At 42.3% G+C, this 12144-nt stretch overlaps 1 protein-coding gene across 1 annotated transcript in view; it reads right to left on the bottom strand.

Annotated features, from left to right (window-relative positions):
* The window catches only part of itgbl1 (integrin, beta-like 1), a 161513-nt gene extending 149677 nt beyond the window's left edge, over positions 1 to 11836 (bottom strand). The window contains exons 1-2 of the mRNA XM_014163793.3: positions 11579 to 11836; positions 4916 to 5109 (exon numbers count right to left, since the gene is read on the bottom strand). Of these exons, the coding sequence (XP_014019268.1) occupies positions 4916 to 5109; positions 11579 to 11670 (286 nt within the window). The 5' untranslated portion in view covers positions 11671 to 11836. The remainder of the gene's footprint in view (positions 1 to 4915; positions 5110 to 11578) is intronic.
* Positions 11837 to 12144: the final 308 nt, after the last annotated feature.

The raw sequence follows: 12144 nt of genomic DNA, 5'->3' as shown, positions 1-12144 counted from the left end.
CAGGAAGCTCCGGGCCGTGGACCGTCACTGGAAGCTCTGGGCCGTTGACCGTCACTGGAAGCTCCGGACCATTGACCGTCAGTGGAAGCTCTGGACTGTGAACCGTCGCTGGAAGCTCTGGACTGTGAACCGTCGCTGGAAGCTCTGGACTGTGAACCGTCGCTGGAAGCTCTGGACTGTGAACCGTCGCTGGAAGCTCTGGACCGTGGACTGTCGCTGGAAGCTCTGGACTGTGAACTGTCGCTGGAGGTTCCGGGCTGTAGACCGTCGCTGGAGACTCCGGACTGTACACACGCACTGGTTGACGAGTGCGGGGAGCCGGCACAGGACGTACCGGGCTGGGAAGGCGCACTGGAGGCCTGGTGCGTGGAGCCAGCACTGGTGGCACCGGACTGATGACACACTCTTCAGGGTGAGTGCAGGGAGCAGGCACAGGACGTACCGGGCTGGGGAGGCGCACCCGGAGGCCTGGTGCGTGGAGCCGGTACAGGTTTCACCGGACTGATGACACACACTTCAGGGCGGGTGCGGGGAGCTGTATTGAAGTCAATGTACCCAGAGGAGGACGGAAGCTAGCTGTCCTCTGGCTACACCATAGTTCTACCCCAGAGAGAGTTGTTGAGGCTACTGTAGACCTTAATTGCAAAGCAGTGTGTTTTAATAAATTATTTGTTGACATGAATTTCACAGGAGGTTGGTGGCACCTTGATTGGGAAGGATGGGCTAGTGGTAATGGCTGGGGTGGAATAAGTGAAATGGTATCAAATACATCAAACGTGTTTGATACCATTCCATTAGCTCGGTTCCAGCCATTATTATGAGCCGTCCTCCCCTCAGCAGCCTCCACTGGTGAATATATTTAGTATAGTTTTATTTAAAAAGCATAATTTTTTTAATGTTTACTATTTAGATTAATTTTTTATTCACTGAAGAGGATGGTCCTCCCCTTCCTCCTCTGAGGAGCCTCCATTGGTGCACACGTACACACATACACTAACACACACTCTCCTGAAGGAGCTCACTAGCACACTCACATGTACGCACACAAACACAGACACACATGTCTTTAGGCCTGTTCAAGACTGTAAATCTTCAGCAAAAAATATATTTATTACTTTCAAGTTCATGAAATTGGATAGTAAAGTAGCTGTTACGATGGTATTGATCAGTGTGAATGCTTTGATTTAGTTCCACTGGTTTCAAAGAAGAACGACTGCAGCATGTTTCAGGATAATTTGTATCAGGTGTTCAGGATATGGAATGTTTGGCGACTGCACAGCAGTTGCTATCTGGTAATACAACAAGTTAAATGTTCAGATGCTCAGATGCTTGAAGTGCCTGTAGAAATGCATAAAGTGCTTCCCTTCCACTTAATAAGAGGAAACAGGAATAAATATGAAACCCAAAACAGCAAAAAAAAATCACATTTGATTGATACTAGCTTAACATCAATTCCCCTTGCAAAGACAAAACTATTTTGTTTTTTTTCCACAAGAAAGAATCTCGAACTTGAGTTGTTTTATTTTTCCAAATCCATTTATTTCATTACGCCCAGAGCCATGATCCCTGTAGTCCATGACTGGATGTCAGCACTCCAAATGTCTTTAGTATTTCAAGGAACAATGCCAATAACCACAAGAGACTGAAGAGGATGAGGGAAAGAGTGGACATATTTGATGCTAGAAAGGTGTGCAGTCAAGCTCAAACCAACTCCATGGATTTGTGTGAACGCACATCTCCTTTCTGAGAACAATTACCGAAATGTCAACTGAACGGCCGCCCAACATTAAAAACAGACTGGCTATCTAACAGAAGCTAATGCCACCATGACGTATGTGGACGGCAAGCTGTCTATTCCAAAATGTATGATTTCTCTGATGTGTATTCTAGAACTAATAAGGCCAGAGCATTCTTATTCTGTACCGATAAAGCAGCGACCGGTCAAACTAAATGACTACACTTTCAGAATGTACTTTTCGATCTCTATTGAAATGAATGGCTGTCAAATTTAAATGAGCTTCCAGAAGCTGATGAAAGGGGAGAGTGGGGTAAGTTGAGCCAAATGGGTAGTATGAGCTACCCATGTTTCTAAGAAACCATTCACAAAATGTATAATTTGGTCCAAATGCCGCATGAAGTGCTTTGAAAGGTTGGTAATGGCTCGCATCAACGCCATTATCCCAGAAACCTTAGACCCACTCCAATTTGCATACTGCCCAAACAGATCCACAGATGATGCAATCTCTATTGCACTCCACACTGCCCTTTCCCACCTGGACAAAAGGCACAATTATGTGAGAATGCTATTCATTGACTACAGCTCAGCGTTCAACACCATAGTACCTTCATAGCTCATCACTAAGATAAGGATCCTGGGACTAAACACCTCCCTCTGCAACTGGATCCTGGACTTCCTGACGGGCCGCCACCAGGTGGTGAGGGTAGGTAGCAACACATCTGCCACGATGATCCTCGACACTGGAGCTCCCCAGGGGTGCGTGCTCAGTCACCTCCTGTACTCCCTGTTCACCCACGACAGCATGGCCAGGCATGACTCCAACACCATCATTAAGTTTGCAGACGACACAACAGTGGTAGCACTGATCACCGACAACGACGAGACAGCCTATAGGGAGGAAGTCAGAGACCTGGTCTGGTGGTGCCAGAATAACAACCTATCCCTCAACGTAACCAAGACTAAGGAGATTATTGTGGACTACAGGAAAAGGAGGACCGACCCCATTCTCATCGACAGGGCTGTAGTGGAGCAGGTTGAGAGCTTCAAGTTCCTTGGTGTCCACATCAACAACAAACTAGAATGGTCCCGTGTGGCTCAGTTGGTAGAGCATGGTGTTTGCAACACCAGGGTTGTGGGTTCGATTCCCACGGGGGACCAGTACGGGGAAAAAAATGTATGAAATGTATGCATTCACTACTGTAAGTCACTCTGGATAAGAGCATCTGCTAAATGACTAAAATGTAAAAAAAATGTAAAATGTCCGAACACACCAGGACAGATGTGAAAAGGGCATGACAAAGCCTATTCCCCCTCAGGAAACTAAAAAGATTTGGCATGGATTGTCAGATCCTCAAAAGGTTCTACAGCTGCAACATCGAAAGCATCCTGACTGGTTGCATCCCTGCCTGGTACAGAAATTGCCACCCGGACTATTTGCATTGTGTGCCCCCCCAACCCCTCTTTTTACGCTGCTGCTACTCTGTTTATCATGTACTTTTTGACTTAATTTTACTTTACTTTAACTTTTAACTTTTACTTTACACCACTGGTTGACACCCTTTCAAATGAGTGGATTCGGCTATTTCAGCCACATCAATTACCGACAGCTGTATAAAATCGACACACAGCCATCCAATCTCAATAGACAAACATTGGCAGTAGAATGGCCTTACTCTCTATGACTTTCAATGTGGCACCATCATAGGATGCCACCTTTCCAACAATCAGTTCATCAAATTTTTGCCCTACTAGAGTTTCCCCGGTCTACTGTAAGCACTGTTATTGTGAAGTGGAAACGTCTAGGAGCAACAACGGCTCAGCTGTGAAGTGGTAGGCCACACAAGCTCACAGAATGGGACTGCCAAGTGCTGAAGCTCGCAGCGTGGAAAAAAATGGTCTGTCCTCGGTTGAAACACTCACTACCGAGTTCCAAACTGCCTCTGGATGCAAAGTCAGCACAATAATTGTTTGTCAGGAGCTTCATGAAATGGGTTTCCGTGGCTGCACACAAACGTAAGATCACCATGTGCAATGCCAAGCGTCGGCTGGAATGGTGTAAAGCTTTCCGCCATTGGACCCTGGAGCAGTGGAAACGCGTTCTCTGGAGTGATGAATCACGGTTCCTAATCTGGCCGAATCTGGGTTTGGCGGATGCCAGAAGAATACTACCTGCCCCAATGCATAGTGCCAACTGTAAAATTTGGTGGAGGAGGAATAATGGTCTGGGGCTGTTTTTCATTGTTTGGGCGAGGCCCCTTAGTTCCAGTGAAGGGAAATCCTAACGCTATGGCATACAATGAGATTCTAGACGATTCTGTGCTTCCAACTTTGTGGCAACAGTTTGGGGAAGGCCCTTTCCTGTTTCAGTATGACAATGCCCCTGTGCACAAAGCAAGGTCCGTACAGAAATGGTTTGTCGAGATCGGTGTGGAAGAACTTGACTGGCCTGCACAGAGCCCTGACCTCAACCCCATTGAACACCTTTGGGATGAATTGAAACGCTGACTGCGAGCCAGGCCTAATCGCCCAATATCAGTATCACCTCACTTATGCTCTTGTGGCTGAATGGAATGAGATGTTCGACGAGCAGGTCATGTAGTGTATGTTTTCAAAACTGTCATTTTTATATTAATTCTGATTATTTCCTGGGATTCTCAACATCCTGAAATAATTCCCTTGACAGAGTGATGCTGAATGTAAAAAATGTCAAAACTCTCCCCTACAATGAAAGACTGTGGGAACATCAAAGGCCTTAATAAAACCTGGAGGAGGATTTTTAGTGTGACTCCAGGATGAGGCCTAGCTATACTTCTCACACACTTGGCATTGGCTGCTAACCCGATGATAGTGTCAGTCTGGTTGAGTCAAAGCAAAGAGCTTTCCAGAATGTTTGCAATCTGAGAGAGAAGATGTCTGCTTTATAACTTATCTATGGAAGACCGAGCTGGGTCAAAACGTGTTGCACCATGCATCCACTGACATGTCAAACCGTGAGAGTACATGTCCTTGTACTGTACATACTATGGTTGGTTACCTACAGTATTTGTTAATGACATAAAATGCTTTACAATTCAATCAATCAACCAAAAGAGGGAGCAACAGTCACAACAAAAACTGTAGAAGAGAGGAACCATACACCCTGCTGACTGAGTGTTTTTGTATCGCTTTATCCCTTACCTCCACATGTCTTCCCGTCATATGTAGCACAGACCCAGTCATGGCATTCACAGCGTGGTCCATAGTAGTTCCCTGGCTCTGCGACCTGGCATATGCAAGCTCCACAGTCACACTCTCCCCTACCACTGCAGATAAGGCCTTCAGGGGTCTTGCACCGCCGCTGGGATGACTCAGCAGACAGCGTACATACCTGCCTGGGAAAACAAGAGGATTAGCTTTTTAAATTTCTATAGCCTATAGATCACATATTTGATGTATATATTAAGTATATTATTATCAACACAATCTCCAAAGAAAATACATAACTGGCCAGAACTGCAGCAACAAAGAGATGGCATGGCTGGCCCTTTTAATTATGGCGTATGGGGCAGTCTGTGGAGCTGTCCATTGATTGTGGAATGTGTTGCCGTTAAGGTTAGGGTTTAGGTTTGGGATAGGGTTAGAAACATAAAATATAAAAGTACAAAATGATTGCCTACAACTGGGATAGAACCTGGGAGACCATCCTTAATCCCATCCCGAATGCCCTATAGTGGGGCAGTTAAGCTGATAAATCGTTCACTTTTTAATAAAAGCAACACATTTTGAAAAGATGGAGATTTATGTACCATGAAAATATTTAAATATGAAGCCACCCCAGATTTGACCCCTGGCGTCCGTGGCGACCATCTTTCAAAATGACTGCTGTCGTTAGCACTATTTATCTGGACTTTTTCAAGACAAACGCACCAAATTTGCTTTGAGGTGGATTAATTTACCCTGAATAGATTTAGATATGGAGCCACCACAGATTTGGCCACTGGAGACCTTGGTAGTCATCTTACAAAATGGCCATAGAGGGTAATGCAATTTTACATTTCACAAGGCCTACTTTGAGACAAACACCACATTTGGCACAGAGGTAGATTTAGGTACCCTAAACATTTGTAGATATAGAGCCACCACAGATTTGGCCCCTGAGTGCCATGAATGCCATCTTACTAAATAAATGTCCCCAGGCTGTACAACTATTTTACAAACATTAAATCTACAAAACATCATGGCATATAGTGTACTTCTTTGACTTTTAAAAGTCATAGCCTATACTTCTTGCCTTGAATCGTCTGAATGCCAAAAAGGCTTAAAGTCCCAGTGCAGTCAAAAACTTGATTTCCCTATGTTATATATATACACAGTACCAGTCAAAGGTTTGGACACACCTACACATTCAAGGATTTTGTCTTTATTTTTACTATTTTCTACATTATAGAATAATATTGAAGACATCAATACTATGAAATAACACATACAGAATCATGTAGCAATCAAAAATGTTGTGCATTTTATATTTGAGATTTTTTAGCCACCCTTTGCTTTGATGACAGCTTTTCACACTCTTTCTATTCTCCCAACCAGCTTCACCTGAAATGCTTTTCCAAAAGTCTTAAAGGAGTTCCCACATATGCTGAGCTCTTGATGGGACAAACTTCCAGAAGGACAACCATCTCTGCAGCATTCCACCGATCAGGCCTTTATGGCAGAGTGGCCAGACGGAAGCAACTCCTAAGTAAAAGGCACATGACAACCCTCTTGGGGTTTTCCAAAAGGCACCTAAATGACTCTAACCATGAGAAACAACATTCTCTGGTCTGATGAAAATAAGATTGAAGTCTTTGGCCTGAATGCCAAGCATCACATCTGGAGAAAACCTGGCACTATCCCTACAGTGAAGCATGGTGGTGGCAGCAGCATTGTGCTCTGGGAATGTTTTTCTGCGACAGGGACTGGCAGACTAGTCAGGATCGAGGCAAAGATGAGCGGAGTGAAGTACAGAGGGATCCTTAATGAAAACCTGCTCCAGAGTGCTCAGGACCTCAGAGTGGGGCGAAGGTTAACTTTCCAACAGGACAACAACCGTAAGCACACAGCCAAGAGAATGCAGGAGTGGCTTTGGGACACGTCTCTGAATGTCCTTGAGTGGCCCAGCCAGAGACAGACTTGAACCTGATCAAACATCTCTGGAGAGACCTGAAAATAGCTGTGCAGCAACGCTCCCCATCCAACCTGACAGAGCTTGAGAGGATCTGCAGAGAAGAATGGGAAAAACTCCACAAATACAGGTGTGCCAAGCTGATAGCGTCATACCCAAGGAGACTCGAGGCCGTAATCGCTGCCAAACTTTCTTCAACAAAGTACTGAGTAAAGGGTTTGAATACTTATGTAAATTCTTTTTTTTTTTTGTAATACATTTGCAAACATTTCTAAAAAACAGTTTTTGCTTTGTCCTTATGGGGTATTGTGTGTAGATTGATGAGGGGGGGAAATGGTTTAATCAACTGTAAAATAAGGCTGTAACCTAACAAAATGTGAAAAATTTCAAATGGTCTGAATACTTTCCTAAGGCACTGTATGCACTGAGGTTGGGACAACTCAGCAAATAGAAAATAAGGGAGGAGGAGAGGTGGACTTCTCTACATGCAGTGTGTCTACAATACATTTTTTGTGTATATGTATTAGGGCTGTCTGTCAATTAGATTTCTCATCTTGGCCTTTATTCATATGTGTTATAGGCACAGTGCCTTCAGAAAGTATTTGACTTATTCCACATTTTGTTGCGTTACAGCCTGAATTCAAAATTGATCTTTTCACAAACACAGACACACTATACCCCATAATGACAACGGAAAAACGTGTTTTTTGACATTGTTGCTAATTTAATGAAAATGAAATACAAAAATATCTAATTTACATAAGTATTCACACCCCTGAGTCAATACTTTGTAGAAGCAAGTTTTGCAGTGATTACAGCTGTGAGTCTTTCTGGGTAAGTCTCTAAGAACTTTCCACACCTGGATTGAGTAACATTATTATTTTTAAAAATCTTCAAGCTCTGTCAAACGTGTTGTTGATCATTCCTAGACAACCATTTTCAGGTCTTGCTTTAGATTTTCAACTAGATTTAAGTGAAAACTGTAACTCGGCCACTCAGGAAGATTCACTGTCTTCTTGGTAAGCAACTCCAGAGTAGATTTGGCCGAGTGTCTTAGGTTCTTATCCTGCAGAAAGGTGAATTCATCTCCCAGTGTCTGGTGGAAAGCAGACTGAAACAGATTTTCCTCTAGGATTTTGCCTGTGCTTAGCTCAATTTTTTTTTTTTTATTAACTCCCCAGTCCTTAACGATTACAAGTATACCCATAACACGATGCAGCCCCCACTTTGCTTGAAAATATGGAAACTGGTACTTGTATTGGATTTGCCCCAAACCTACAACTTTGTATTCAGGACAAAAAGTTAATTGTTTTGCCAATTGTTTTGCAGTATTACTTTAGTGCCTTGTTGAAAACCGGATGCATGTTTTAGAATATTCCAAAGCATCTTTCCACGGCTATGTACCCATAACTTGATGAAGCCACCGCTTTGGTTGAAAATATGGAGAGTGGTACTCAGTAATGTGTTGTATTAGATTTGCCCCAAACATTGCAAACAGGATGCATGTTTGGGAATAATTTGTATTCTGTACAGGCTTCCTTATTTTCACTCTGTCAATTAGGTTAGTATTGTGTAGTCAGTGTTGTTGATCCATCCTCAGTTTTCACCTACCATTCAATTCTGTAACTGTTTTAGTCACCATTGGCCTCATGGTGAAATCCCTGAGCGGTTTCCTTCCTCTCCGGCAACTGAGTTAGGAAGCACGCCTGTATCTTTGCAGTGAAAGTGCAATTAATAACTTCACCAGGCTCAAAGGGATATGTCTGCTTAAAAGAAAAAAAATGACCCATCTACTAATAGGTTCCCTTCCTTCTTTGCGAGGCATTGGAAAACCTCCCTGGTCTTTATGGTTGAATCTGTGTTTGAAATTCACTGCTCTACTGAGGGACCTTACAGATAATTGTATATGTGGGGTACAGAGATGAGGTAGTCATAAAAAAATTATGTTAAACACTAATTTCACACAGAGTAAGTCCATGCAACGTATTGTGTCTTCTTAAGTTCATTTTTACTCCTGATCTTATTTAGGCTTCCCATAACAAAGAGGTTCAATACTTATTGACTCAAAACAGTTCAGCTTTTCATTTTTAATTAAAAATATAGAAAAACATTCCACTTTGACATTATGGGGTGTTGTGTGCAGGCCAGTGCCAAAAAAATCTCAATTGAATCCATTTAAAATTCAGCATGTCACACAACAAAATCCGTAAAAAGTCAAGGGGTGTGAATTTTTCTGAAGGCACTCTACATTCTATATCTATGCTATACCTTTCCTCATCCCTTCTTTTAGCTTTTTCCATTTTCTTTTTAGGAATAGGAATGTGTTTCCTTTTGTAAACAGTGCTGGTCTCTGGTAACAATCCCCATCTCAAGAGTCAAGAATCCCTCTGTTCTCTCTTCCCTCACTTTCTTCCCTCATTTTATTTCCTGTGAAAAAGTAATTTGTCTATAGGTGCAAGGTGACTGTGTGAAGTTTTACAACTTTAATTGTAACCGTACTCACTTTCCCTTTCTTTCCGACTGTTTCTCTCACTCTCTAAGTCTTCCTATCCTCTCCTCCTCTCTCTCCATGCCGCTTCCCCTCTCTTGTTTTTCCTCTTTCCCCCTCTCTCTCCCACCTTCTCCCTCTCTCTCTGGCTGTAAATCTTTCGTGGCTCCTGAAAGTTCAGCTCTGCAAATGCTGTAGGAGTATCTCACAAATGAATGGATTCTCTCATTGTAATGTAATTTCTATTACTATTCACGTCCTATTTTAAGCATAATGTGAACTAACCAATACCTATGAACTAACTAATACCTACTGTACTCTAAAGGCAGGAATACCTCCTATGGCTGGTGAGCTACTGTATGACAACAGCTAACCAGTGCAGTATAAGAAAATGGTAATTTGACAATAGCCAATGTTTCTCTGTGTTATGTAATTCAACTGATAATGGCCAAGGTTAAAGCTGGGGTAGAAACCTACAGTCTACAGACACAGGTATGTCAATGTTCAATGTTCAGGAAAGAGAGACAGAGTCCCGAGTCATTTCAAATAGGTTAAAGGGAAAGGAAAATGGGGATACCTACTCAGTTGTACAACTGAATGCAGTCAACTAAAATGTGTCTTACGCATTTAACCCAGGTTGGAATGGAGAATGAGAACAAAGAAAATAACATACTGTACAGATACAGTATAGGATCTCAATTTGATCACTCTTTTGTTGCTGAGAATATTCCTGCAAAGCAGGAAATGCAAACTTGTAGTGTATTTGAGTTTTTCAAAGGATTCTAACGTTAGCAATTTCCACTTTGAAATTTCAGACTTGATTTTCCCTTACAAAAAATGAATCAATCCCTACAAAAATGTCCATTAATTATAATCCACATAATAATTCACATCTCCTGTTGCTGCAGAATTATTTTCCTGCTGTAGCAAACTGGCTGTACAGCCAATCCACTTGGACTGCAACTCCAGACGTGCGATCTTTCAAAGCTTTTGTTTTGCTGTCCCATTCACTCAGAGATTTCTCAGTGAGATATGTTTCTTTTGGTCTAGGTTTCAGACATTCTTTTCTGTTCCTGCCCTCACATGCTAAGGCCTTTCCTGTTCAGGAACAGCATAAACTTTCCAAAGAGTGAGTAAAACCCAAATATCAAATATTCCTGCCACTCCCAATTTGATAAAGGAACAGCTTATTACACTCTTTATGGACTAATGCATGCATACCTTATCTAAAAGAAATGGTGGCATATAAACAAACACAAACCAACAAGCATAGAAAAAACTCAACCCTGCATTTGAGCTATGGGCTACAACAACATACTGTTATTAATCCTTGACTTCACAGTAGCTGTCACATTTACAGTAATGGTACAGAAAGCCTCTATATTTCCCAATTAACATGTGCTGTGGATTTTGGGGCCTACCACCCAAACACATAACACAACAACAAACACCCTACACAGCCTCAACATTGGCCACATTCACACGCGCTCGCGCATACACACATACACACAGCCCCCTGGTGCACCTATTTTGAGTAAATACCCCCTTCTCTCCTCAGCTGAGTCAAGTTTACAGACTATGCTCTGCAATGTCATGTGGCAATACTTACTGCAGGCTCCCCTTTAAGGCCCAGGCAAAGGAAGATGTGGTTTCCCACATTCACATCAGACAACTATTTCACTGTCTATTTTTGTTTAGTTTTGTGTAGTATCATAAGAAATAAAGATGCATGATACAACACAACACAAAACAAGCACTCATGACAGAAGAAAAAAAAACAGAACATTTTCAAGGGAATGGTTTCATATCCTGCAAATGCATCTTGATCTCTGAATGTGGATTTTTTTTTTATCAACGTTCTGTACAGATACAGTTCATATGGCATAGACATTCTTTTCCATTATTGATGTAACATTTGTACAATAACTTTTCAATCACATAATGTCCTTTGAAAACACCTACCCAGTGCAGAGGTAGCAACTTTCTTATGTGTCAATAAAATAAAAAACTTGTACTCCATAATAGAGAATCTGACAGTACAAACTAAACCAACCACATTTACGTACACTACTGTAACGGCACCTTTTACTCTACTTCTAAATGTTCACCCAGTCAGCAGATCTCACCTCTCTCTGCCCTCTCTCTCTCTCTTTGAAACCCCCAAACTAACTGAAAAAGAAAGCCATGGTGAAACTCCAAAACTCACCCCAGCGATTGTAACAAACTTTGCTCGACAGCCGTGAGCAGAATAAGAAGCAAGGGAACTAACATACAGTTCACCAAAACCTCCGCACGCATGTTTAAATCCCACAGAAACCTGGAGTGAAGTCGCCTACAAGAATTTACCCCCTTTTTTCCCAAACAGAGGGAGAGCTAGAGGGAGCGAGGAAGAGAAGGAGTAAGGAAGAGAAGGAGAGAGAGAGGGAGAGAGCGAGAGCAACGGGCTGGACAGAACTGGTCAACCCTTCAGAGGCCAATAGCTCTCTCTCTCTCCATACAAGTGCCTTTGATTAGTTGTGACTCTCTCAGGCTGAGTCCTGGGCAGGAGTTGGAGAGGGGGAACCTGCCAAAAAAAGAAGAGAAAAGTTCAGTCACAGTTATGTAATTAGAAACAGTCTTTCATACATATGATTTATCGTAGTCCTGAGTTTCTTGATCAAAGACAAATATTGAATCAAAAGTACCCTAATAGGTACTATACCTGACCATGGTCAAACTAATGGACAAAGTTTGCAAAGCAGTATTAATTGAATTAAAATATTTTATTAGCAT

The sequence above is a fragment of the Salmo salar genome, chromosome 21 (genome assembly GCF_965601325.2).
Source record: "Salmo salar chromosome 21, fSalSal1, whole genome shotgun sequence".
Classification (NCBI taxonomy): domain Eukaryota; kingdom Metazoa; phylum Chordata; class Actinopteri; order Salmoniformes; family Salmonidae; genus Salmo; species Salmo salar.
Note: the sequence above shows the minus strand (reverse complement) of the source record. Positions and strands in the feature narration are given on the sequence as shown.